The 27,236-nt window shown below is 41.0% G+C and overlaps 1 protein-coding gene and 1 long non-coding RNA gene across 4 annotated transcripts in view; one reads left to right on the top strand and one right to left on the bottom strand.

Moving 5' to 3' along the window:
• Positions 1 to 25,592, top strand: part of Atp10b (ATPase phospholipid transporting 10B (putative)) — a 306,922-nt gene extending 281,330 nt beyond the window's left edge. For all 3 annotated transcript variants that reach the window (XM_063230738.1, XM_003473343.4, XM_013156194.3), the window contains 6 exons: positions 1,082 to 1,207; positions 4,877 to 5,077; positions 7,237 to 7,317; positions 8,551 to 8,655; positions 17,516 to 17,703; positions 22,782 to 25,592. In XM_063230738.1, the coding sequence (XP_063086808.1) occupies positions 1,082 to 1,207; positions 4,877 to 5,077; positions 7,237 to 7,317; positions 8,551 to 8,655; positions 17,516 to 17,703; positions 22,782 to 23,220 (1,140 nt within the window). In that variant the 3' untranslated portion in view covers positions 23,221 to 25,592. The remainder of the gene's footprint in view (positions 1 to 1,081; positions 1,208 to 4,876; positions 5,078 to 7,236; positions 7,318 to 8,550; positions 8,656 to 17,515; positions 17,704 to 22,781) is intronic.
• Positions 1 to 27,236, bottom strand: part of LOC134471604 (uncharacterized) — a 155,093-nt gene that overhangs the window by 93,108 nt on the left and 34,749 nt on the right. The window contains exon 2 of the long non-coding RNA XR_010041082.1: positions 22,189 to 22,302. This is a non-coding gene — a long non-coding RNA (uncharacterized LOC134471604). The remainder of the gene's footprint in view (positions 1 to 22,188; positions 22,303 to 27,236) is intronic.

Below are 27,236 nucleotides of genomic sequence, written 5' to 3'. Positions count from 1 at the left end.
AGGGAGATCCAAGAACATTTGGTTTTTATAGATGGCCAATGATACCTGCACTCTAAAGCTAAAGAGTACAGTAATACAAGCTTCCTTGACACCACATGTCCTCTATTGTCCACCTACGTCCAGAGTCACAGTGCCCTCCAAAGCATTAACAGAACGATATTTTAAGGCATTCTTTAACTGCCTTTTAGCCTTGCTGGCCAGATCAACCCATCAGTTGCTTGGTACACTTGGACCTAATCTACTCAAAATGCAGCATGTAACAAGCATTCTAACTAGAGTTACTGTTCTTTCTTGCTAAAAACTGACCCTATTTTGTGGTTTGGAAGCATTAATAATTATATTCCCACTACCAGTGTAGACATTTGGCATTGTCTAAATTTGTTGGTAAACATGAAAGAACATTGACCAAGGAGCCACAAAATGTTACCTTTGGGTATGTACCTTATGCCAGTTCTGTTGGGTACCTGACATTTATTATCTCATTGACTTTTAATAATCACCACAATTAGGGATTGCTGTTCTGTTCTTTTCAGATGAGGGAATGGAGGCTCAGAGAGTTGAAGAAACCTAACCAAGAGTCACACTAGGATTTATAACCAGGAAGGTCCAAACTTCATATTCTTAAGAGTACTCTGGAGTGTATCTTATGACTGTTCTCAGGGGCAGAAGATACATTTCAATTCCCTTAAAGGAAGAACTATCCATCCCTCAGCTCCCTCTATGAATGGCTCTAATCGGCTACCCCAGGGGATGACAGGGGAAGTGCAAAGGTTGGAGAACTGTTTGAATGGAAGCTCCTACTTGCTTGTTAATGACCACATTCCTAAAATGGAGCCTACCATGTATTTGGCCAAAATAAATGCTTTTGGGGTAAGTGGGTAGAGATGATGGGCCAGACTAGACTACTGGACCATCCTAGCATGGATTCTAGGGAGGTTTAGATCTGCCAGAAGAGAGGGTGTGGTGTCAGAATCCAAGAGGACTTTCAGACTCTGCTGCTCATGGAGGCAGAACAAAGCACCGCCCTCCATGGCCCTGGCAGCTTTGGATAGAAACCGAAGCCTCTGCTCTGTCTTCACAGGCTGTCATGTCCAGCGATTTTGCCATCTCCCGCTTCAGACACCTCAAGAAGCTGCTGCTCGTGCATGGCCACTGGTGTTACTCACGCCTGGCCAGGATGGTGGTGTACTTCTTCTATAAGAACGTGGTCAGTGTCCCTGTCATCACCTCCCACTTGGGCCATGTAGTCCTTTCCAGAGCCAGATCTCCTTAAAGCAGTCAACACAGTACCTCAGAGTAAGGGGATGATTCAGGCTGGCTGGAGTTTGGGTCCTAAAATTGTCCTCTACTATCTCTGTGACTTTGGGCAAGACTATCCATGTCTATGAACCATAACAGAACCTTTGAAAGTTACTGTAAAAATTGGCAATCTTGCATAGAAAGCACTTGGCATATAGAGGGCAGCACAAACGGTTCCAAGTATGGACTCCACAGTCCACATACTGGGTTCTTTTGTTTCTAAACCCCAGTTTCACTAGCTTTATAATACACATAGTAATAATATCTTTCTCATATCTGGGCTATCAGTCAGCTTTTCATCGCTATGACAAAATCCCTAATGTGATATTTAAGGAGGAAGACTTTGTTACTGCACCATTTGTGATTTCAACCCAAATGTGATTGGTTGATCCATTACTTTTGGGCCTGTGGGAAGGCAAACTATCATGGTGGGAGCACGTGGCAGAGGAAGCCACTTGCCCTGTGACAACAGGAAGTGAAAGAGAGAAAGGGCCAATGTCTGAATATCCATGTTTAGAGCACACTGCGGGTGACCTCATATCTTCTCTCTGGGCCTCATCTCCAAGTGGTTCGGCAGACTGGCAACTGAACATTCACACCTGGCCCATTGGGGACACATACCCAATTTACTATGAAGTTTAAATATGAGCTTACATATAAAATGATGGGCATGAAGTTATAACTCTGTAATGTTACCCATTATTTTTCATTAGCATCGTTGCTGTCATTAGTCTTACAGTTAAATGTCATAGATGAGATTTTTCTGTTGCAAAGAAGCAGGGCTTGAATGTACCTGACTTCTATCATAAATTTGTTCCCCATATAGAACCATCCCAATGTACTATGCCTGAGAGAGTGAAGGTCCCTCACATAATGTGGGCCTGGAGCCCCTGGCTTCAACCTGAGACCTGCACATCACTGGACACCTCCAGGCTTCCTCATAGAAGCTCCTCTAAAGGGAGGGCATGACCCATCTGTTGGCAAAAAGTGCCTGGGATAGGTGAATCATCCAAGTTAGAATCTTTTCTGACTTTAACATTCTGGGTGACATTGGAAAAGTCACTTAATTTAACTGCCCCGAGATTCCTCACCGATAACAAAGATAGTATATGATTCTCACTGTTCCTAGACGTATTACTATGAGTTTTAAGGGTCAGAGCTGTGGAAAGCACATAGTACTGTGCAAACGGTTTTGGTAAGACAGTGTTGTATCTCCTAAAAATTATGCTGATTTCTGTCTAGTTGTCAGGGGGTCCAAAAGAAGCCCACACTGTGATTTTCAAGCTGCCAGAGATTCTAAAAGTCTGTGATTAACAGTGGGTATAGCAAAGAGTCAGAACATCACCATACTAAGTGAGGAACAAAGGCCTGAGTTTTTCATTACCTAATTCAAAGCCCCATGAATAATCCCCAGAAGTTCCCAAATGGAATCTAATTCCTCTTCGCAGAAGGAAAAGGGGAAGGTTAAGACCAGGGTGGATTAGTCAAGGAACAGGTAAAAAACTGTGGCTTTTTTGCTCTGGGTCCCTCTGACAGTCAGCCTCACTCAGGAGTGAGCTTATTTCAGTGCCAAATTCAATACATATGCAAATAAAGAGCAGACAAAAAATAATGTAAATTCGACCAACTAGATGGTAATATTATCTCAGCAAGTCTACGCAAACAAGTCGCTCCATTTGAGTTGAAACTCTCTCTGAGCATGAAAGGCTGTTTATTTAGAATTCAAAATGCCCCTGTTTTTTTTTTTTTTTTTTTTTTTTTTTGTAACCAAAGGAATCGTTCTTTTCAATAATAAAGCTCTGCATTAAATTTGCGAAATAGAAAAGGAAACGTTTCCAACCAGCCATGCTTTCAAACTTTAAATGATATTTATTTCTAGCCCGATTCCGTGCTCAAAATTGTGATACGGATGCCACATTATCTTCCACTACAATTAGAAGGTGGAGAACTATGACTCCCACATCCGAAACCAATTTCAGAGGGGATTAAAACCCTCCCTGCACTGAAATGTGAACAATGAATTAATTACTGCACTGAAGCTTCTTAGGAGAAAGCAAGCATCCCGTCTCTGCGATGCTGCTGCCAGGGAGTTCAGTGGGCTCCCAGTGAGGTGAGACCTGGAGATTTCAGCAGGCGCAATTCCCCCCAGGGCTCAGGGAGGAAGCAATCTTCAAGAGGCCATGAAGAACTGGAGAATGTAGATTGACTCCAGCTTCCCAAATAACTACTGAATCTCTTCTGTGTGGGAACAGTGGTGTTAGAAGGGACAGAATGGAGATGGAGCCACACAGCAAGCCTCAGGGCTCAGAACCTCTTTTCTGCAAGGGGCCAGGCTAAGGATATTTGCTATGTTACAGGTCAGAGATGTCTAGATGAGTCTAACTGTGTAGGCCAAAGACAGGACCAAGAAAGGCTGGAGTATTTACAGCAAAAGCAGCTTGAAAATTCAGATGCTCACTGTACGACCCGCTAGCTCTCAGCCTGGGCAAAGAGCAGCCAGGTATTTCAGATCCTCATCTGTAGACAAGGGCTAATAATTGCTACTATTGTTACTGCTCTCAATATGGTCTATTAATATAACAACAAATACTATACTATTATTAGCAAAAACAATCTTACAAGATCATTAGGACAAGTTTTGTGCATTGTATATCTAGTAACCCACTACACAGTGATATATAATGTGGATTGTTCACAACATATATAGGAATAATTATAATAATTGGCATTAGAACAAAGACTTAACATGTTACTAAATTAATAATAATAGCCTCTTCAAAATGCAACCAGCCAGGGAGTTAGGAAATGAGAATTCTAGTTTGAACATAAAGCTGCTGACTCATTTCTTGTAAGACCCTTCACATGTCTGCCGCAGAACCAGAACATCTCAGCTCTGTGGGACTGACTCCAGGACCTGCTGCCCATGTGACCCTGGTCAAGTCACTGACACGTTACACGTTACACTATACACTATACCACAGGGACCTCGCCCATCCCCAGGCAGTCAGAGATTTCCAAACACAATAATAAAGCAATGACTAGGTAGATTGTCCTATCTGCCCTTCTGAATAATAAATAAGGGAGTGTGTGGAAAGGTAAACCTTCTCATGAGATCAGCTTCTCACAGGCTTCCTGCCCACAGCTGTGGCTTCTGCCAGTGACACCCCTTTACGATACATAAGCACACCGTTGCCATTTGTGCAACATGGCCTATGCATTACTGTTCCTGGGACAGGTGACAAAGTGCTGTTCAGAAAGGTTAACTAGTTTGTCCAAAGTCACACAATTAGGAAGTAACACACCTGGGGATTTAAAGCCTGTCTTTTAAACCACCGTTGTATCCTCACTTCACATGCTAATGGCGTTCCCTTGAGGGGGTCTTGAAGAGCATTGATAATAGCAATAGAAATATTAATAGCAGGAGCTGCTGCAGCAAGGATTAAAGCTAGGCCTGCATGTTAGGCATGAGGAGATGGAGGGCCCCAGCGCACAGGTGAGAGGTCAGAGCACGCCGGCAGCAACTGCTGACCAGCAGCACACAGGGCCCTGGCTCACCAAGCCTCCTCTCTGCCTGCAGTGCTACGTCAACCTGCTCTTCTGGTACCAGTTCTTCTGCGGCTTCTCCGGCTCCACCATGATCGACTACTGGCAGATGATATTCTTCAATCTCTTCTTCACTTCTTTGCCTCCAATCATCTTCGGAATCCTCGATAAAGACATCTCTGCAGAAACACTCCTGGAGTTGCCTGAGCTGTACAAGAATGGCCAGAACTCTGAGGTAAAGGACCCATGCAGCCAGGAGGAGGTGACCTTGGAGTATTTACAGCTTGTATGTGGCCTCCCTCACTTCCTGGGTGCCAAAGAAAGAGCACTAGGCTACCAGTTGAGAGCCTTGCATTCTGGCCACTGTTCTGACACTGACCTCTGGAATCACTTTGAATAACTCCTCTCCTAATTCCTGGCCTCTGTCTCATTTGCTGCTGAGGGTGTTGCATAAGATCAGTGATTTTTTTTTCTTTTAATCACTTTTAAATTATATCACAGGTCAAGACTGACTTCTCTAAGTGAAAGGGAAAAGAACATGCAGAAAAATGCTAAATCTCTACTAGGACCTTGAAGTATATAAATTGAATCCCCACAATAAAGTGTATTAGTTTTTTGAAGGTATTATGACAAAATATTCATACTGGAATCTGCATAATGTAGAAAGAAAAGAAGTTTATTTAGCTCACTGTTTTGGATGCTGTGAATGCAGGTTCAGGCAACCTCATCTGTTTGGTCTTTGACTGCATCAGACCATCAAAATGGCATCACAGTAGGAACGTGAGCGAGGAGGAGAGGTCATAAGGTGTTATGGCTTGTAGCTAGGTTTACCCCCAAGCCCTCATGCTGTCATAGGTGAGGTTTTTCAGAGGTGGCTGGGTCTAGGGTGTGTGATGCTGGGGTTAATGGTGCAATGGTAGGATTAAGAGTGCCCCACCCTGGGTGAGTATAAGAGACAGAAACACGGCTACTGCCATCACTTGCTGCTGCTGTCGCCTGATGCTCCTTGCATGCTGCTTTGCTATCTTCTGCCTGCCTTGCCATGGACTGTTTCTCTTCTGAGATGCCCCTCCACCATGTCACCCTGTCTCGGAGCCAGCCAACTATGAACTGAAACCTCTAAAAATTGTGAGCCAAATAAACTTTTCCTCCTTTAATGTTGGGTGTCAGGTATTTTGTCTCAGCAGCAAGAAAAGTGACTAAGACGGGGGTGAGACAAGAAGCCAGAAAGATCTGGGGGCAGGCCTGATTTTTTTTATAGCAAACCACTCTCAGGGGAACACATCACTCTCTGAGACCAGCATTAATCACCTCCCATTAGGTCCTATCTCATAAAAATACCATCATCTATCTCTTCACGTCACCACACTGAGGACAGGGTGCCAGAACTTGAACCCTTGAGGGACATATCCAAACCATATCCAATCCATAGCACCTAGTTTTGGAAGTCCTGAGTCCAAAAGTTAGTTTGCTCAGGACCGGGTAACACACTCATAAATGAATGCTTCTGCTTCGCAGTGGGAAAGGCAACACTTAAGTCACGATCACACATAGGCAGGACCTTGATATCAGGTTGAAGGCCTGGAAAGACGTCAAACATATTTTTAGAAAACAGGGCAGCCATGAATGATTTGCAGAAGGCAGACGGCAGGCACTGCAGGTGGTCAGAGCAGCCCAAAGACAAGGAGATGGGACGGAGAAGACCAGAGAGACCCTGGCTGCCTTGCAGTGACCCAAAGACAGGAAGAGAAAACAACGGAGCAGTCCAAGCAGGAGGCCTGGGGCAGCCCAAACATATCTTAGATTGTTCTAATTTCCCTTTCCCACAGGCACGATGGGTACACAGCACACTCCCTGAGTGTCTACCATGTAAGGAGGTCAGTGTAGTGAGAACAAACTGTGCAGGTTTTCTTTTTCCCCAGGAAGACAGAAAACATGAAGCAAAAAAAAGGTTTTTCTCTGCAGCCATCGAGTTGTCTCTGTGGTCCTGTAGTCCTGGGATGTGAATGATGTCACTTAGAAACTTTTAAATGTATACATGGTCCGGGTTGGTAGTAGCACAAGCCATAGAAGCGGTGATTGATATTAACCACCAGGCACTTGCCAGATATCAAGGCACAATTACACCTAGTCCTCCTTAACTCGAAGCAAATGTGCTTATCTACATCTAGGGAAAAAGAAACCAGTTCTCCTCAGAGCAGTTTAGTAATTGTTAAAAGGTCACACTCTGAATAGCAGAGTTGAGACTAGCACTGAAATCAGTCACCTCATGCCTGTGCCCCATTCTATTGTGGCTACAAGAAGTATTGCAAGTGACATATTGTCTGTTGGCCACACACAAAGAACAGAGTTTGCTTCGGTGGTAGTAACTGTGGGTGTGTTTTTCCCTGGCAGTGTTACAACCTATCAACTTTCTGGATTTCCATGATGGATGCATTCTACCAGAGCCTCATCTGTTTCTTTATTCCTTACCTGGTAAGTCCCATGGTGTCATTCTAGACACCTAAGTCACAGTGTGTGACCCATCCTGGTTATATGCAATTGCAGACTAGCAGTATCTTTTTGGACACTCCAGAGTAGAGGATCCAAACTGGTGGTTGCATTCTACATCCTAGATAGAAAGTTACTTTCTAGTGGCTTTTGAAAAACTGAGAGCTGTTCTTTTACTGGGTCATTTTTTTGCCTCATAATGAGAATCCAGAGTTGACTCAGCCCTGCTTAGATGGGGAACATGTAGTCTAATTTTCTAGACATTGTCCCCTCTATTGCCCTTTGTCTTACACCTGGAACATTTTGCTCATCCACTGCTTCCTGTCTAATTATTGAAGATGTGTGAATTTACAGCCCTTGAATTATATATACATTTGTGCTTCCAAGGTCAAAGCAGCAAGTTTTGATAAAAATTGGTACTATATTTCTCAAGTAAACAGCGATTACATGACAGCAAATAATACCAGTACCATCTCAATTTGATTCCCTGTTTAAATTACAGGGGTTTAGAAAAGATACCTGTATCCTTCCTGGACAGGGACAAGGTAAACAATGACGCTAACCCAGCCTCTGAGCTCATATTATTTTACAATTAGCAACAAGAGAGAGGTATGGAAGGCAAGCATCCCAGGCTTTGTTCAAATTTACCAGTTTCCAACTGCCTCTGTTTGTCTTTCTTGCTTTACCTTTTTCTCCTACCAAATGTTTAACAGATATAGCACAGGAGTACAGAGTTCTACAAACCTACCTTGTTTATCTTCAGGACTTTTCCCTGAACTGCAGTTCCCTGTGTTCTCAAGGGACTGACTTCCCTTACTCTCAGCTGATCTGTCTTCTGTGTTTCCAGGGCCTCTTGTCCACCTCTCTACTGTCCTCATCTTCACTCACCACTTTAAATTGCAGCATATCTCTTGAGCCTAACACACAGTAAAAGCACTGAAAATGGACACAGAATTAGCCTCAGCACAGTGCCTGGGGTGTGTTCAGTAAGTCCTTTGTTCATTCATTCCACAAGGGTTTCAAAACCTTCATGATGGATTCTTCTGGTAAACATACCTCTAAACAATGTAGTCTCATCAGCTTATCTGTCATGTGTTCCATTCATCTGTTCCTTTCTTCTTGTTCCTTCCCCTTGCTTGACACCTGTCTTCACTGATATTTTTTAATTACTGTATCAAAGTCTTAATCTCACAATACCTGTTTGTTCCTTCTCTGCAGACCTACAAAGACTCTGATATCGATGTCTTCACGTTTGGAACTCCGATCAACACCATCTCCCTCATCACAATCCTCTTGCACCAAGCAATGGAAATGAAGACGTGGGTAAGAATCCCAGGTCCCCTTTAGCTTAAAAAGTATGCTCCTGTCTATTGACAACATTAAGATTTTTGAGTCATTTCTCTGCATTCTGATATATTCAGGAAATACATACTGAGCCCCTACGTGTATCCTACATGTAAAGGGGTGATTTGAGTAAAGATGATCCATCCCTGGTCTCAGTATGCTTATCCACCCAGGATGACAAATCTAACACACAGTAAACATGAGGCAGTTAGTTGCAAAAATTTGGTAACACTGATAAAAAACATTCATGGGAATTACAGAGGCAAAGAAAAGATTGGACTAAGCGTGCCTGAGGTTGTATACGGAGAACTGTTTCCCATTTAATTTCACTAAAAAACTGCCTTCAGATCACAACATCGCATGTTATGTGTCTATCACATTTTTACTTCTGAAAAGGCACTGCCAGCCTTCTCAATGAAATTTTCTAGTTTACGGTAAGTATAAAGACAAAGAACTTAAAATCATGAGTCGCACATATTGCCTTATTGAACCTCACAGAGCCTGTCGTGTCAGGTATCTTTAGATCCCCATTGTACAGATTTAGAAATATGTACCACAGGATTAACAAATCTAAGCAGTTAAGAGAAAAGCAGAATTTGCATGCTGCAGTCTGGCTCTTGAGCATGTAACCACTTTGCTAATAGTGTGAAGAGACAAGATTGAAGTGGTATATGGAAATCAGTACAGAAAGATTTATTCCTAACCACATTGAAATGGCCCTTTCTGAAAGCATCAAACGCTTGGAAAACTGCCCCCAAGTAGGTGCAAAAAATTCCTTCCTCTATTATGCAATGGAACTTATCTCACCATCATCATAAGCAAAACCGAAGAGCCACCAAAGGGAACTTGTGGATTTAAGTTCCCGTTTTGAAAACCCCTTGTGCTCTGAAGCATGCCAGTGACAGAACCGAGCAATGGAACCACCAGCTTGGCAAGATACTGAGCAGGCTCAATCTGCAGGCTTTCTGGACCCAGGACCAGACAGGGCTCTTGCAGGTGGGCTATGTGGCTTCTATGTGGTTGGATCAGCTTCCCCTCTCAAAAAGAAAGCAACCTAAAGTTGGCAGTGACAAACTGTTTGGAATTACAGCTTTATCAGAAGCCATGAGCAAGAAATACAAGAATCAAAGACATGACTTTGATAGGAGGAACTAAGCCAACCTAAGAGGTCTTTAGAGCTCTTGAAAATGAAAACTGGTCACTGAAATTAAAAGTTAACTTGCGGGACACCCTGTAGATCAGACTCCAGCAAAAAGCCAACTACCAAATTGGAAGGTAATATTGGGAACTCATCCAGAATGCCACACAATTCTGAAAAAATAATTAAGAGAAATGGTGGCTAGAATGAATGACTCCATCATCCACATAACAGGAGATGCAGGAAAGTAAAATGGAAAACCAATAAAGAAGCAATATTTGAAGCAGTAATGTAACAATAAAAATAAATCTGGGTATATCATAGGAAAATATATAATTAAGAGACCCAGATGTGATCTTAAAGTCTACCAGAGACTGAGTTATGTAAAAACAAATAGCAGTACTTTGACAGTCAAACCAGAAGTCATTAGAAAACAATGGATTAATTATCTTCAAAGACTTTTCATGTATGCACAACAACATTGGGTCCCATTAATAGGTGCAGTTAATACATATTAATAAAAATAGGGCAAAATAAAGTTTTTGATGAACTGTGAGGTTTATTACCTTTAGACTCCCCCCAACCAAAAGAAAGAATATATCTGACAAAGAAAATTTTTAAGAAAGATATAACTCCAAGAAATAACATGAGGAGGAGAAGGAGGAGGAACTAGTCAAACAGTAAAATTTATGTGACAGCCTTCGTCACACATGTGAGGAAAAGAGAGGTACACATTTCACAAAATGTTCTCAATTTATGAATGAGCTCTGTTCCAGGAGAATGTTTACAAATTAAGTCCATTCATAATCCTACAAAGTAAGTCTCATACAGTACACTTGTAAATCTTACACAGTATATCTGCAAAAGTCCACAATTCAAATGTTCATAAGTCAGACTTACTGTGTTTTTCATAAACATTCACATTAATTTCTTAGAAAGTTAAGGTTAAACACTACAGTAATGGGAAGGGGAAAGTATAGGAAGCTATCTATTCTGCAGAATGCAGGGATGATGAAAAGAGAAAATGACAAACAAAAAATACAACATATGCCCAAATCCAAACGTCAGTGCTCAAACTAAATGTAAATGGATTAAATTTTCCTTTTAAAAGAAAAATTATCATATTAGATATTTTGTCATAAGGATAAGTTCGCAAATTCATAATCACAGCATGAGATTATTTTACAGCTGTATCAGACTTGCATAGATCAAATAGACAGAAAGGAGAAAGGATGCACAGGCTCTGATTAAACATCATATTTGATCTAATATATAAAACACTGCTCCAAACAAATAGCAAATATACATTTTTTCAAACACATTGACTATTTGCAAAAGACTCCTCAAAAGTCTTAAAGAAAATTAAACTCTGACGAAACAGATTTTGTAGAGGACACAAAAAACTCTTGGGGATAGGAAAGATAATAATTATATGTACCATCAAGTTTTTAATTCATATATTTTCAAAATGTCTTTAAATGTAAAATTTACCAAAACATAGTTGATATCACTCAACAAATGTAAATAAAGAAAATCAAAGTCCTCAAAACATTAAAATCCAAAGGATTACAGAGGTGAGTTTGACCAAACTTGTAAGAGATAGATGACATCTGTTTTATAACCATTTATCTTCATGGAATAAAAAAAATAGGAAAAGATAACTTTTTAGTTCATTTATGCTGCTATAACAAAATATGAGAGAGTAGTTGATGAAGGATAGAAATGTATTTCTCACAAAATTAAGAAGAAAATGATAAAGAATCAATATTTGAAACATTAATCTTTGAGAATATTAAAATAAATCTAGTTATAGCACCTGTATTATAGTGAAACTGTACAATTAAGAGACCCATATTAAAGTCTACCAGAGACAAAGTTACTTAAAAGGGATGGTTGACTTTGACAGTCACACAAAAGCCACTGGCAAGCAACGGATTGGGAAACCCAAGATCCAGGTACTGGCAATCTCAGTGGCTGGCAAGGGCTACTCTGTGCATCTTTTCTGCATCATCTAAAGAGGGAAGGTAAAAGGGATGACCGCTGTGTCACTGCATGCCAGAAAAGATGAAAGGGACACAAGATGTATCCTCACATGGCAGAAAGGCAAAAGGCACGGAGGCACTGCCTTCAACCCCTTTCATAAAAGGACTGACCCACAGGAAAGAGCAGAGCCCTCAGGAATTATCCACTTCCCCAAACATTCTACCTCTCCATACTTCCTCAGCTGTGACTTTTGGAGGGACGTGTACACTGACACTATAACAATGTTTCTCATGGCAAGGATAGCAGATAGCAAAATGGACACGGCCAGGTCAAGGGAAAAAGTTATGAAACAATTTCACCAATGAACAGAGATGTAAAAAATTCTAAATAAAATGGTGGTGAATGAACTCAGTGGTAAGCACAACTAAGGAACTTCCATCTCCCGCTGGCAGACTATAAATTTATACATCTCTGCAAAGGGCAATTCGAAAATAGCTAGAAGAGTTTCAAGTACTCATTCACTATGACACAATTATTTCTAAGTATGCACCCTGAACATACCCTTACAGCAATATATAAAGAGAAGTGCACAGAAGTAGTGCTATAGCGTTGCTCATAATAGCAAACAAAAAGGAAGCCTAATTGTCCATCAAGAGTAAAACTGTGGTATATCCATATACTAGAATACAAAGTCCTTGCTTAGAATGTTTTGACTTACAGTGTTTTTCAACTTTACAGTGGTATAAAAGCAAGATAGAAACCATACATCAAATTTTGAACTTCAATCTTTTCTTGTGCTAATAAGGAGATAGTCCCTCAGAGTAATGCTGGGCAGTGGTAGCAACTCGCAGTCACCCACATAGTCACAAGAGTAGTAGACAACCCATCGCTATAGTGAACTGTATCACTCAGCTATGATGTGCAATAGATTAAGTGTATTATGATGCATGTTCAAGTTATAATGGGTTTATCAAGCCATCACCCTGTTGTAAGTCAAGGAGCACTGGTGGTTAAAATGAATAAACTGAACCTATGGCAACGTAGATAAAATTCTGAAATGTAATGCCAAGTTAAAAAATCATAGAAGTATCAGTCTGCTCAAGTTGGCATAACAAATACTATAGACTGGGTGGCTTCAAGAAACAAAAAGTTATTTTTTGCATAGAGACTGGAAGTTCAAGATCATTGTGTCAGTGTGGCCATTGGATACGGAAAGCCTTCTGCCTGGCTTGTCGGTAGATGCCTTTTAGCTATATTTGAAAAAGCAAATATAGACAGGGAGATAATGAAGGAGGGAGGGAGAGAGAGAGAGGGGAGAGAGAAACAGACAGAAAGACTTTCATTACAAGGACAGGAATCCCATTCATGAAGATTCCATTCCCATGACCTAATTACCTTTCCAATGGCCCCACCTCCAAACACCATCACATTGAGGATTAGGGTTTCAAAACATGAATTTAGGAGAGAAAACAGTACATAGGACACAAATGATAAAGCCAAAAAGCATCCATAAACATGAATATATAAACATGCATGGAAAAATTGATAAATACTAAAATTATAATTCAAGATTAAAAAAAGAGACCATTTGCAAAGAGATAGTGGTTCTTTTGCTTTGAGACAAAGCCTTGGTAAACTGCCCAGACTTGCCTTGAACTTGAGATGTTCATGCATCAGCCTCCTGAGTAGTATGAATTACAGGCATGTATCACTACACCCATTTCATTGTAGCTGTCAAACTTAAATCTTCATCTATTTTGCAGTATTTAATTACATTTTTTAAGTCAAGATATTTCCAAATGAAACTCTGCTCTCTGTGATCCCATTAACCAGCAGATATTTTTTAGCTTTTCAAAATGCCCTGCACATTGTAATGAGACCTCCACTGTATATTAAAAATCAGTAGTAAGCCTGAGGATTCTGTGCCCTCTCTTTGTCAAACTACTGCACCCATCTGCTTTAAAACATGGAAATACAATTAGCATTGCTAATTCACACAATGCAGTCCTAGACCAAGTACCCCAGTGGTCTCTTCTATTTCTGGCATTCTGCTGGAGTCGCCTGTTGAAATGAAAAATGTCTCCTTTGCAAAGTACTTAAATCAGTGGTTAGTCTAGTGCTTCCCTCTGCAGAAATAAAACAGAATTTTATTGAGTCTATTGAGTTTGTTGAATCTGTATTCACAGTCCTTACTAGAACTGTAAAAGTTAGCTAAATAATTTGTTAGAGAGGAGAATAAGTTAAAAAAAAAAAAACTATTGTCCAACATGACTATAGTTAATAACTACACATGTACTATAGTATTAAATTAATAAGAGATTTTTAAGTCTTCTCACCATGAAGAAAAAGTTTGTGAGATAATGTGTATGTTAATCAGCTTGACTTACTCATTCCACGATGCACAAATGTTTCAAAATGTGTTGCACATGACAAATAGAATTTTATTTCAATTAAATAATTTAAAAAAGAAAAGAGGAACTTAGCTCGCTCCTTCAAGGCATGACTTACTTGGATTATCTCTTCAAATGAAAACAAGGACACTAGATAATACTTTTTTAAACTCTATAAAAGTGTGAAGGGCTGATCACTGACCTAAAGACCAAAACCTCAGGGAAAGAGGGATTCTAGAGAAGCAAGTTGAACCAGTGCCGGTCTCTCTGCGGATATTTATGACGCTGCCCAAATGAATTTTTTTTTGACAGACTTGAGTAAAAGGCTAATAAATTAAAACACAGGTTCCTGGAGTACGAGCCTACTAACAGGCTCCAGAATATTTGGATATCGAAGTCACAGAGTAAGGCTAGGGGCACACTAAAGATGCATCAGCCTCTACCCTCTCATCAGCAGGTTCTACAGAGGTTATTCCTCCTATGCTGAAGACAATCAACATAAAGAACTAACCTCAAAGGTTGTCACCATAGGCTGGCCTCACATACATGTCCAGCCCAGGTCCACACCATCTGGGTAAGCCAAACTTCAACCTATAAATTCAGTGTCCAGGGAATCAAGACTGGCATGAGCCACTGACCCAAGGGCTTTGCAATGCATATACACAAGCCTGACTGCACGATGGTACCTACACACTAACCCTCAAACGGTCCCTACTAACTCTTTAGAAATAGTATCACACACTCAAAAATGACCATTCTCACAAGGAAACAAGAACCTACAAGTGAGAATCAAAGAAACAAATATATCAAATATTGAATTATCCCATTTTTATACAGAATCTATGCTCAGTATGTCTAAAGAAATAATAAGCTTTAAAATGTCACCAGAGGTTGGTAAATTATACAAAGTAACTTAGTAAATTTTAAAAGAGACCAAACAGAACACTCAGTAATAAGAATTACAATAATTTAATAGCAGATTGAAATTATTAAGAGGTCAATTAATTGAAATTATCCAAAATACAAAAGAAGAAAAAATAATGAAAATTACAGAAGAGTTGTTAAGAAATATAACATAAACTAGTAGATGAAAAATCAACATACATTTGGAAAGAATCTCAGAAGGAAATTATAAGATGGATAAAATACAGGTAGTATTTGAAAAGATATCTTGATAATTTTGCATAAGTGATTGAAAGACATTAACCCACAGATCCAAGAAGATTTAAAAAAAACCTAACCAAGATAAAAAACAAATCCATACTTACTGCATGTGGGTTATCCATACATACTACAATGAACACCAAAGATAAAATAAAACATGAACAGTAGGTAAATTTTTAAGAAATGAAAATTTCCATCTAAGGAACAACAGATAAAGAGATAAAGCTAGTTCCCCAATCATTATAGTGGAAGCCAGAGTTTCCAGTAAAATGGCAGAATGGAGAGCAGCAAAGAAACAGCCTCTCTGATTCTGGTATCCAGATCTCGGGATATAGCAATGTGAGGAAGAAGAGGGAAGGGGCCAAGCAAGGATCTGAAGCAAGAATTAAAGTACATGGAGAGAATTAAGAGAGGAACACAGCACAGAAGAGGGAAGTGGAAGCAGACAGGAGCCCTGGCTCATGGCATGGGAGGGGCAGTTCAAACCTGCAGATTCACAGTAACTACTGGTGACCCCAGAGGCCTCCACAGAGAAATGCACCACTGTAACAGAGCAGTGGATGCTGTGGACTGAGCTGGTTAGGGGGTTATTCAGGTTCAGACAGGAGTGGGCCATTGCTCAGGAGCCTTTTTGGAAGGGGGCCAACAGAAGTCAGAACTCAGAGCAGCTACAGATTGGCTCCATCTAGCACTCCAAAATGTTCTAAAGGACATTCTAGAAGGAGACAACAGACAACTCCATGAACACCAGCAGAATGAATCCACCCAGCAAGGCAAGTAATTAAACAGAGGGGAAAGAAAAGGACCATCCACTAAAATCAAAATGGATCGAAAGTCTGAATATTAAAATAGAAACACTAAATCTACCTGAAGGCAAGGTAACTAGAAATCTTGAAGACATTGGAGAATTCTTGAACAAAACCCAAACTGCATGGAAAGTATGTCAAAGAATCAACAACTGGAATCTCATCTTCTTAAAAAGTTTTTGCACTTACGAAAGAAATCACCAGCAGAGTGAAAAGAAAACCTACAGAATGGGAAAAAAAGTTTAACCAACTGTCCCTCAGACAAAGGGCTTCTATCTAGAACACACAAAGAATTGAAAAAAAATCAGGCCCCCCAAATTCAAAGACCAAATCCAAAAATGGGCATCTGAGATGAACACACAGTTCTCAGATGAAGAAATACAAATGGCAAATAAATATATGAAGAAACATTCAGCATCACTGATCAGTCGACAGATGCAAATTAGTGCAACCTTGAAATTCCATCTTACAAATGTTAATCTCCTATTATTTTGTTTTGAAATTCTGTATTTCAGTTCTTATTCCTTTCTGTTGTTTTTTAAATTAAAAAAAGAAAGAAAAAAGGAAGAAATTTAGAAAACAAAATAACCAGAGATGTAGATCAGCAGCACAGCTCCTGCCTGGCAAGTGCAAGGCCCTGAGTTTGATTCCCAGTACCTAAAAAGAAAATAAAAAGCAATAATAAATAAGTTAGGGAGGGTGTAAAAAGGATTAAAGTGATCTAACATGCTTGAGTGGTTCAAAAGGATGGAAAAATGATATACTCCAAGCCATAATAAGTTAAGATTGATACTTACTGAATTAGAAGTGAAATTAAACTGGGATATATAACTTCTAAACTAGTGCAGAAGACAAATTATACAAAACAGTATGCTTACAAGAAGACAAGATTGAAGAGAAGCACAAACCAGGCAGGACAAAATAAGATCAGATTACAAAACACTCTGTTGCTTTGAAAATGAATTCCCTACCATCAAAAAAAAAAATGGACTCATCACACAAATATAAAATTGAGACAAAAAATCACACAACATTCAACTTATCCAACATTTCAAAATAGGACACATAGGGAAACCTAAATGTGTGGTAAAGCTACTAAGGGTAGCGTGGAAATTATTACCAAAGACAAGGAAGAAATAAGTAATCTGGGGGCTCCTGGAGCATGGATATTCCAGTTCTAGGCGGTAGCAACATGGACCTTTGCTTTACAATGATCCATTAAACCATTTCACCTTTTAAACTATGTGTTTGCGTTACATTTCAAAACTGCTTAAAATAAAGTTAGCCAAGTATTTCAATTGCACTGCCCTCTAACCTAACCAATACCTTCAATGCCATTTTCTTCTTTCCCTCTGCAGACCTACATCCATGGGCTCGTCCTCCTGGGCAGCTTCCTGCTGTATTTTGTGGTGTCGCTGCTGTACAACGCCATCTGTGTCACCTGTAACAGTCCCGCCAACCCCTACTGGGTGATGGAAAACCAGCTCTCAGACCCCACCTTCTACCTCCTGTGCTTCCTCACCCCGGTCGTGGCTCTACTCCCAAGGTACGAGCACCATGGCCGATTCTTGCCAGCCCACTGGTCTCCTGTGATATGCAATTTTCATAACCCGAGCATCATGATTTGACCCTGATAGATTCCTTGAGGCTATTTGAACAGAAGTAGGATGCTAGGACACAAAGAACAATGAGCAGGAGAAAAGGAACGCGGACCCTGGTCTCAACTCTGGCATGGGCTCCATTGCAGCATCTAAAAAATGGGTGTAACCATCCATACCTTTCTGACTTACAAATTTTGTTGTGTGACAAAGAAGGCTTTTGAAATCCTCTGTGCTCCTTTATCTATTTATTAGCTAAGGAGTCTCTTGCCAAATACCTAAAGGGCCAGCAAGCAACTGTGACAAGCTGGTGACATTCAGACAATGGAAGAAAACTCCTCAGAGTCTCCCTATCACAGACACAAGGAAATCTCAAATGAAGCATTCCAGAGCTTTAGAATTTTCCCAGGAGTTTAAATTTGACATTCAGTCTCTGGCTTTTACTATTACTTAAATTTGTTCAAAACACACATAACATACAAAACTTTGTTAGCTAACGAAAGCACTGATGGCCCACAGACTGCTCCTGATGCTTCCAGCCTAAAATCCTTCATTTCCAGAATAGCAACAATAATGCTTTGCTTTTCCATGATACTTTCCCTGACTTTCACTCTCCTGTACACCCTCATACAGTATTTATTGTCTTTTCTGAACAGCTAAGAATTAGACAGCAATCTGGTTCTAGTCCTGCTTGTTCACGTAAAACCTGCAGTTCCACAAAGAACCAAGATGTGTCCACAACTCTGCAAATCTTAGTGAAAGTGAGATCCTCCTGACTCAGAGACCTATGTTCTCTTCTCCAGTGAATATTCTGATAAGAAAAATTAGTGAATTTGGTTGGCAATGGGAACTCATGGACAAAGTATCACTTTTTCTCCATCCTCAGAATCTCATCACTCTGAACATTAAAATTCAGGCTCTTAGCAGTATAAAGGTATCATCAGTGGACAATCCAACATTGGGCAGAACTTTCTCTTCCAAAATTAGGCAGAAAACTACCAACCATGTTGCTTCCTTTAATAAGTTTTTCCATTTGCTTAATCCATGCCAGTCTCCATTTCTTCTTTCTAAACCAGCTCACAGCCTTGACCTCATATGCAGAGTTGGAATGTAAAAGCACCAGGATGGCAAACAGCGTTACACCAGGGAACACCAACAACAGTAGTTCAGTTCTAAGTAACTGTTGTGTGTATGACCGCCTTACTTGGTCCCTACAGGTCACTGCAGCCTCTTCTCCCTACTCTTTCCTTCAAATTTTGGATTCCACACCCAGGACTCCAGGCTTTCTCACCTCCCTCCCTTATCTTACACTGACCTGTCTGTAATGCTCCTCCTCTTGCCCAGCCTCTTCCTGCTCTAATGTTATGTTAAGCATCACCATTTCCAGAATTTCTGTGAATTCCCTTCCTCTGCCTCCATCACCTGAGTATCTCTCTTGCATAAAGTTTCCCCACCCCCTGACTAGAAAGTGTCTGTTCATCTCTCTCTGACCATCAGCTTCTGCAGAGAAAGGATCCTCATCTGTATGGAAGGGTCACCCAGCACACTCCCCATCACATGGTCTGCATTCAGCTGAAGAAATAGCAGATACTGCCAGGGATTTAGCTCAGCGGCATAAGTGTCTGCCTAGCAAGTGTGAGGTCATGAGTTCGATCCCTGGTACCATAAAAAAAAAAAAAAAGCAAATATTGAAGAAAGATTAATAATACAGGACACTTGCCCTTAAGGAGTCTGTAATTCAATGGATGATTTGGGTATATCTGCCCATAATACAGGTGATACTGACTGGTACTAACAGAGAGACTTCAGAGTGTAGCCAGGGAGTAAATTAAGCCTCAGGGCACATTGCCACCCAGTTTCTCTTCAGTGCTCCCCTGAGAGGGGCCATAAGGATCAAGCTCTGGTTGGAAAAAGGTATCAAATATGTAATTAAACATTTTTGTTCCCCACTTTTGACATTAAACATAATGATAATCACTACTAGCTAAGGACTGAGCTCTTGTATTTCAATTCTTATTTGGAGTAGGCAAAATAAATTTATAAGCCCCCATTCCTTATATGAGACTTACTAGAAAACACATTCGGACCCAGAGTCTACAAAGCTAAAGCAGCTGTTTAATGAAGATCCTAGAAAAATGTGCAGCATGTTGACACATGTGTGTTGAAAGACCAACAGTCTGCCTGACAGAAAAGTTAGCAAATATTTACTTGGTGGCTACCCTGACGCATAGGTTAAATCTTTGCTTATTCCGCATTACCATGATAAAAGTTGAATGTTTGCTAAATTCTATTTACTAAAGAAGGCAAAGAGATTTCCTCTCACAGTGAAAGGATTATTTTAATAGTTGTAAGGACTGCCAACTTGGAACAATTCCTGTTAGTTTATTGAAATCTATGTGATAAAATGTGTGATGTAGAAAACTATATTTGATCACTTAAAGTTGTAACCTCCATTTATCATACTGGAGATCGATGGCACTCACCACACATGTGAAAATTAGCCTTCTAACCGTGACTTCACAAACCATGATCTTAATTCAACCAGTATAAAAGAATAGTACGAATTCCTTTGAGTTAGAAATGCCGATGTATATGTTATTTTACAGTTAAAACAAAAGTCAATAACAGCCTCAAAACTCAGTACAGCCTCATAGTTAGGTAAAGTAGAAGGCAACAGCCCCCTGGCTTTGGTGACCCCACACACTTAGTTGGGGTTTTCTGTTGTTGTTTTTTGTTTTTTCTACTTCTCTGTTCTTTTCTTTGCTGACTTATATCCTTGATACGGTATGCATTAATCCTGATCTCTCCTCCTACATTCTAACTTTATATTCACTTCACAAACACAGCAGTCACTGTGGAGGGTTTTTAAATCATTTGTAACTGATGAATCTTCACTACGAACTCCCAGCCCTGACCTCTCTTCTGAATTCCAGACATGCCTTTCTACCCACCTATTCATCACCTCACTGGGCTCCTGAAGTCTGAGGAAACTGGGAAACATCTGTAATGTAATCTGTGATTCCTTCCTCCATCCCCACAGCCATGCCAAGAACCTGGCTCATCCGCAAACCTTTCAGCAAATGCTCCTCCTTCAGAACCAAGGCAGACTTGGGGAAGCTGTCCGAGCCATCTTCTGCGGCCTCACCCCCACCCTCGCATAGCACCCAGTCCTGCATATTCTGCCTACTAAAAACTTCTCAGATCCACCTGTTATTTTCATTTCTATAGTCGCCAATACCAATAGGTTACGTGTGTTTCACCCCAAATGAATTCAGTATTCTTCCATTGGGTTTTTTATTATGATCCCTTATCATTGTATCAAAGTGAAGTCACCTATTTATAATGCCCTAATGGCTCCCCCAGGCCTTTCTAATAAAGCACAAAAAGCAAAACTTGACCCCCAGCATTTGCCATATTTCCCTTCTCCACATTATAACCACTGTGCCTGGGTTTTAATTCTTGCCCGTTTGCCTGCCTGTATCCTACACAAACTCAGTCTTCAGCTTAAATGCTTCTTCCTCAAGGAAGTTTTCCAGATGAGATGTTTAACCCTCTCTGGACTCTTCTAACTATATTCGTGCACTACATGAGAGCAAGAACTGTTTGTCCTGTTCTAAACTTAACTCTGTGGCACAGCACCTCAGGGAAGTTGACAAGTATTTGTTGGATAAATTGATGGAAGGCAAAAGAAAAATTTGATGGCTTGGGGGTAAGGTTTAGTGTTCAGATAAGAAATCAGCTCTCCTGAAGCTCAGAGATGGCCCCTATTACCTTACTTGTGGGTTGAGAAAGACTGATGAAAAGTTTATCTGACTTTGTGGGGTCTACCGTGGTCTTCAGAAACCCATTACCTACTGTGGGGTATCCATGAATAATGGAAGCCTTTCTGCTTCTAAGGCTTCAAAAATTAAAGCAAACATCTCTGGAAAGGACCTCCATTGTACTCTGGGATACATTACTTTTTAGACAAAGAAACTGACTCTTGGATGGAGCATACGTAGAGCTTTATCACAGCTGATATATGCTTCCCATGTGCTGCATATGGGAAGCACACTTTCCCTTGTCACACTTTCCCCTGACTGAATTTGCAACAAGGAAAAAACCGCAGACAGAGATAGAGACTCTCAAGGTCGGACTCTACACCTCAGGCTGCAAGCAGCTTGGCAGGAGGGAAGGAGTTCTGATTCAGTCAACACACAGATCTCTTACTTCTCAGGAGACCTTGGGAATCTCCCCTCCTTACCTGAGCATTTAGTTCCCTTATCTGGAAACCACTGTTAATAAATGGCACCTTCAAGTCAGCATGGTACATGGATCCTTGGGAAAAATCTATGTTAAACCTAAATTATCAAGTTTCTCAAAGGGTCAAATTACAAAGCAATTAAGCTTGCCAAAATTAAAGTAGATTCAAACTAGAATGGAAGACCTTGTACCTGGTACATGAGAGACAAGCCTCCGGATCCAGGGTGTTTTGTTCCAACCCTAGCTCGGCCACTGTGCAGCTCTAGATGAATCAATGAATCTCCTGGTGCCTTCAGTGTCTACATCTGTACATAGATGAAGATGGATAAGTATGCATCACTTAACAACAGCAGTACATTCTGAGAAATGTATCGTTAGAAACTTTCATCATACTGCAAACCCCACAGACTATACTGACATAAACTAAGCTGGCTCTGTCCCTAGGTGATTTAATCTAGGCCCACCACCATATATGTGACCTGTCATTGATGGAAACATAACCCGTGTCTGTACCAAACCAAGTGAATTGTTAGAAGAATGAGGTAACAATACAGATAACTGATAATATTCCTGATATTCAATAAATATGAGCTATTTTGTCACTGATATGCTCATTGACACTACAAGCCCCCAGAGTTAGATTTGCTAGCCATTGCTCGGGAGTGTAACCAATTGGATCCTGCTCTGGGTAAAGAATTAGATGCTAAGGCCCCCCATTTAATGCTGAAATTCAAGGAATCAACAAAGAAACAAACACTATCTTTATCCTTCTGTTTTCCATCAGGTACTTCTTCCTGTCTGTCCAAGGCACTTATGGGAAGTCTCTCATCTCAAAAGCTGAGAAAATTGACAAACTGCCTGAGGATAAAAGAAACCTGGAGATCCAGAGCTGGAGAAGCAAGCAGAGGCCTGCTCCTGTCACTGAAGTGGCTCAGACTCCCCACCGCCCAGCACCACCCGTCCCACAGCAGGACTTCAGAACCAGCACCCCGAAGAGCTCCAGCCCCCCCAAGCGGATGCTCCACGGACAGAGAGGCAGCAGAGAGGGCAGGGGGGAGGACCCATGCTTGGGGAGCCCCTTGACTAAACTGTCACCTGGTCAGCACCTTCTGGAGCCTCACAGGACACTGGTTCCTGACGCCTACTCCAGGGATCAGAATGACGTGCGCCGACCCTTGAGCAGAGGCAGCCATCGCCGCTCCCAGAGCTCACTGACCATCTGAGCGGGCTGCAGCCACCTGCCCACACTGGAAAGATCTCTGTCACCGACCCAGACATCCAGGACCCTCCCTGTCCACAGAGGAAAGGATCTGCCAGCCCTTTTCTTCCCTCTCTACTAGACTTGATTTCCTAAGAGCAAGTACTGGCTCAAGGAGTTTGACCAAGAAAGAAAAAGAAACAAAGAAAGACTGAAAAACTAGTTTACCTCCAGTTTTTCTTTTGCTGGCAGGCAGCGAATCTTACAAACGGAGTTTACATAGAAAACTACGTTTCTGTTGCGTTTCATTTTGCAAGTTTTTAGCCCAAACACATTCTCATCACTTTCTAGCTAACTAAAGCCTGCAGCACAATGGAACTAGCCATGGGATTCCAGGAAGCGTATCAGCCTGGGCAGGATCAGCCCGGGAAGTCACTGGGCTTGTCACTCCATCACCTCACCCCTCCGTGTCAGGAGCTCAAATCTCAGAAGACACCTGCACACGAGGGCTTCATCTCAAGGCTGCAGTGATGGCTCAGAAAGGTTCAGCATCCCTCCCGTCACCGAGGGTTGGGTCTGCTTTTGGTCTCTGACCCACGGAAACCACACCTACCTATGAAAACTAGATTTGAATTCAGTACCACAGACACTTTTGAGGATTGTAGATTCATAACTAGTGTAAGAGGCTAGAAGAACATATATGCTAAAGGGAACTCGGGCTCCTGAGATCCCTGTTGTAACTAATGTACAACACATCCTATGTGTTACCACACAAGGGATCATCCAAGCAGTTACAAGTACTCTTTCCCTAAAATTGTTTTTTATTTTAAAATAAAATTACCCATCCTCATTTAGTTCACAGAACAGAAAAACTCAAAGTTCTGGAGATATTAGCACATAGACCCTCATAATAGCCCCATATGCTACAGGAACTCAGGCCAAACAATGGCATCTTAAGGGGTATGGCTACTGTTAAGCCCTACACCTGTTTAGCTCATCCAAAATTATGGTACTGCCACCAGGATAACACTGACCCATGCTTCAGTTAAATTAAGGAGTCCTGGGAAGTCTTACTTCATAAGGAACAAGTACTTCACACATCCCTATCTTACCAAAAATGTTCAATAGCTCAAAATAGTTTTAAATAAAAGGGTGACAGAATATAAAATTCTAATGAGGTGTGTCAAGAGCAAGTAGGTCTGTGGTGGGCACCAATACCTATTCTTAATCTTTTAAAGACAAGGAGTTCCTGAACCCTCCCCTGCTTACATTAGTGCCTATAGACTGGGAGAAAGTGTGACAACTATTTGAGCCCATGAGTAAAAGCCACCAACCATGAATTAGCCTCTCACTTGAGTAAAGATACCTCAGAAAGAGGCCCAAACTCAGCTCAACAATCAGGGTAGCCAATGGCAGACTGAGCTGACCATTCCCTGGAAAATGTGGACTTAGCCATTTGGACTATCATGGTAGAGCCCATACTTACACTGTATTTCCCATACCTCCTCTGCCATACAATGATGCCAGCACCAACCAGCAGTGGACACTCTGTGCATGCTATGTGAAGATAGAGGGAAGGGATAGAAACATACCATGCAAAGCAGTAAGCATCTGAACCTTTTATAAGTGAGAAAATCAGTCAAAACTTGGCACCAGGCTCCTTCCTTTCCCCACGTAATTCCTGCCTATTACTAATAGACCCAGATAGGAGTTGTCAGAAAAGTAAACAGGAGATATGAATTTGTCTTTGTTCTTTCCCTGTATTCTTTGGGATCCAGGAGCCCTGAAGTAGGGTTCCATACTTCCAAATCAGGTTAGAATTGTCCTTTGGCATATGGATCAAATCCAAACTACATGGGGCTGGGGATTTAGCTCAGCGGCATAAGTGCCTGCCTTGCAAGCATGCAGTCATGAGTTTGATCCCTGATACCGATAAAAAGAAAAAAAAAATTACATGAAACCCAATGATGGGACTCTTTGAATGCAGTAACACTCTGTAATAGCACTCAGTATTTTTGCTTCACAATGAAGGGGGAAAGAGATGATGGGAAAGTTTAAAAATGTCTGTGATCTCTACCTACATACCAAACTGAGTCCAGTGTTCTGATACTACTATTCTCTTGCATGATGAGCCATCCCAGTTTGCCTAGGACCTTTCCATTTTTTACAAGTTCAATAGCCTGAGAAACTGGGCCAACTGGTCACCCACTCTTGCCATCCTTTGTAAACCAAACCAACTGTGACCATCCACTGTGCCATCTTATTCAGAGGAAAAAGTTGTAACAACTATTCCTCTGTAATATAATGCTAATGATTGTACTTAGTACATTTTTATACATGTGTAATCTTTTACTGACTGGACATATTTTTTAAAAAAAATAAACACGGTTTCCATAATTGTCTGCCATGAAGTTATTATTACTTTCGTTATATTATTATCACTAGTTCTGAATACTCTTTCATCCCTCTCCTAATCCATTCATCCTTCTTGTATTCATTTGCTTATACATGCATCCATTTATCTAATAAAGTTTAACTCCTGTTATGGTTGATACATTGTTTTAACTTGAGCAATTTAGAAGTTTAACTGGGAGACTCAGCAGGGAGCCAAGGTTCTTACTTTGTAAATATCCTCCTCCTATGCAAAGGAAGGCAAGGGGATTTTGTGAGTGCTATACCCACCATGGGGGATGGGGTGTTTTGTGTACAGTATTAGCCAGGAGAAGAGGTTTTTTCTCTCCTTTTGCTCTGGCTGCTGCCTTGAAGTGCTGCCCCAGTGCCATGCCACCCTGTCTTGAAGCCAACTGATTATAGGCTGAAATCTCCAAAAACTTTAAGAAATAAACCTTTAATTTTGGTACTGGGTATTTTGTCCCACCAATGAGAAAACGTAAGATATTAATGCATGAGTTGTTGAGGGTTTTTTCTAAACTAAAATGTCAATATTCAGGTCTAATTGCAACATTGGCTCTTTGTGATAAATAAGTGAATTTGGGTAGCAATTTGGTCACACTTGTCTCTAAGAGGTTTGCCTCCATTGTTCCAGAAGCTATTCGGGAAGTCTGGTACCAGTGTAGGGCTAGTCTGAGGTACACCCAAGGCCTAGAATTGACCCTTTCTGTGAGTATCTAAGTCTCTCTGTGTCTGTCTGTCTCTTGCTCACTTGCACTCTCTTTCACAAACACACACACACACACAAACACAAACACACACACACTCACAGTGTAGAAAGTTCCATGAAGGAGAGCCCCTGGAACCTTGTGCCCTACCATGTTCCTCGTGCTAGACGTATTACAGCACTCAAGACTCTCGTGACTGTTGATGCTAAAAAGCATATATGAGGCTGGTGTTATGAGAACTAAGTGAGGATATGAGGCCTGCCCCACTATCTGGCAAGATGATGAACCTACACATACACACGCACACACTCTAAGCCTTTTGAGGCATAAGGATACTGTATTAGACTTTCATTGCTGGGACAACTCATATGTTAATATCTTATGTTTTAAGAAAAAAAAATCCCACATGTGCCATTGGTTTGCCACTACCGCTCCATGCTTAGGGAAGTTTAGGAACTTCCATAAGACAGGTATCAAGTTCCTTACAGGTCCTGTCACATCGCCAGGTATCTGTTACAGGGTTGTCTTGGTTACTTTTCTCCATGAATGTTTAGATATTTGAAAATGATAAGATTTAATCCAGAAGACAAATTAAAATATCAGGCCACATGGTGCATGATGTAGGATAGATCTGCCTGACTATGGATCCTTCCAGGTCTCCTCGCATCACCCTGTTTGCAGAATGACAGCCTGAGGCTGAAGGATAGGCTGGACCACTAAAAAGGCACACTCAGAGTTCTTTTTGCAGAGGTAGAAATGAATTCCGAAGCCCCACCAACTTCTGCTGTTGAGCCCACGGTCCCGTCTTTAAAATGGCCCCACTCTTTTTCACACACACACACGCACTTACAAGCAATTATCCTTTTACTGGATGCAAGAGACAAGTGTATAAGAAGAAGCATGTGTTTGCTTTCCCATTTAT

The sequence above is a fragment of the Cavia porcellus genome, unplaced genomic scaffold, assembly GCF_034190915.1.
Source record: "Cavia porcellus strain 051 isolate PalLab524CR breed Dunkin Hartley unplaced genomic scaffold, mCavPor4.1 scaffold_19, whole genome shotgun sequence".
Taxonomy (NCBI): Eukaryota; Metazoa; Chordata; class Mammalia; order Rodentia; family Caviidae; genus Cavia; species Cavia porcellus.
This window is presented reverse-complemented; position numbering and strand designations above follow the sequence as displayed.